Below are 1370 nucleotides of genomic sequence, written 5' to 3' on the forward strand. Positions count from 1 at the left end.
GTCAGTGGCTTATATAAGAATTTCATGCGGATGCACCCGACAGATTTTGAATTTCTTTTAAACAGAATTGGACCAGAAATTATGCGGCAGGATATCAATTATAGAAAAGCCATTACGGCTCAGGAACGATTAGCTGTGACGCTCCGGTTTTTGGCAACAGGCGATTCGTTTACAAGTTTACAATACTTGTTTAAAATATCTAAGTAAAGTATTGGTAAAATTGTTCCGGAGGTCTGTGAAGCCATTACGAAGGCACTGAAATTGTATATTCAGGTAAGTGAACTATAATTCATTTTTCCGAACAGCACAAACGTGAAAATAGAAAACAAAAGTTGTTTTTTTTTACAGATGCCAAAAACTGGAACGGAATGGCTAAAAATCGCACAGGAATACAATGACACCTGGAATTTCCCCCACTGCATCGGCAGCATTGATGGGAAACACATAAGTATTCAATCGCCAAAACACAGCGGAAGTGACTATATCAATTATAAGGGATTTTTTAGTGTTGTCCTTTTGAGTGTTGTAGATGCAAATTATAATTTTTTATTTGTAGACGTTGGCTGCCAAGGAAGAATTTCAGACGGAGGTGTATTTAATAATTCTTCTCTATATCGGGCCATGGAGGAGAAGAAATTAAATATCCCAGCGGCTATTCGATTAGAAGGAAGGGAAATACCAATTCCTTTCTTTTTCTTAGGAGACGAAGCCTTCCCCATTTCGGAACACCTGAAATGTTACTCTGGATATTTTACGAAAGGATCGCAGCAGCGTATATTTAATTATCGAGTATGTCGGGCCCGAAGGGTTGTTGAAAACGCCTTCGGCATATTGGCCGCAGTCTTCCGCGTATTAAGGAAACCAATGCTTTTATCGCCGGAAAAAGCTTCTGTTGTTGTTTTAACAACAACAGTATTGCACAATTTTTTACGGCAAAGGCCAGATTCTTCTCGACTTTATACTCCTCCTGGAACGATGGATAACGAAGATGAAGGCGTTTTGAGAGGAGGTAACTGGAGGGAACAGGGCAACGAAATGGGAGCGCTTTTGCCCTTGCGAGGAGTTCCGCGGAGAACAACTTCCGCGTTGTTACAAGTACGAGAGGAACTGGCCCATTATTTTTTGGCGGAAGGAAGGGTACCTTGGCAGGAAGACTGCGCATAGTTTTTATTTAAATATTATAATGTAATGTAATATAATAAATATATAACCCCCTGTTTTTTAGAATAGTAATTCGTAGTGTGTAAATAAATTGTAAATAACAAATTGTTTTAGTGCGTTCGTAAATAAAACTTTATAATTTATTGGTTTTCCACCTTTATATCCAAAATTGGATTTGGCGTTCTATCGATGTTTCAGTATATTAAAAT

The 1370-nt window shown here is 38.2% G+C and overlaps 1 protein-coding gene across 1 annotated transcript; it reads left to right on the plus strand.

Moving 5' to 3' along the window:
* Window positions 1-273: 273 nt before the first annotated feature.
* LOC123987767 lies at window positions 274-1164 on the plus strand. The gene is made up of 2 exons (XM_046285650.1): window positions 274-475; window positions 557-1164. The coding sequence occupies exons 1-2, from the start codon at window positions 349-351 to the stop codon at window positions 1162-1164; spliced, it is 735 nt and encodes a 244-aa protein (XP_046141606.1). The 5' UTR covers window positions 274-348.
* The last annotated feature ends 206 nt before the right edge of the window (window positions 1165-1370 follow it).

The sequence above is a fragment of the Osmia bicornis genome, chromosome 5 (genome assembly GCF_907164935.1).
Source record: "Osmia bicornis bicornis chromosome 5, iOsmBic2.1, whole genome shotgun sequence".
Lineage (NCBI taxonomy): Eukaryota > Metazoa > Arthropoda > Insecta > Hymenoptera > Megachilidae > Osmia > Osmia bicornis.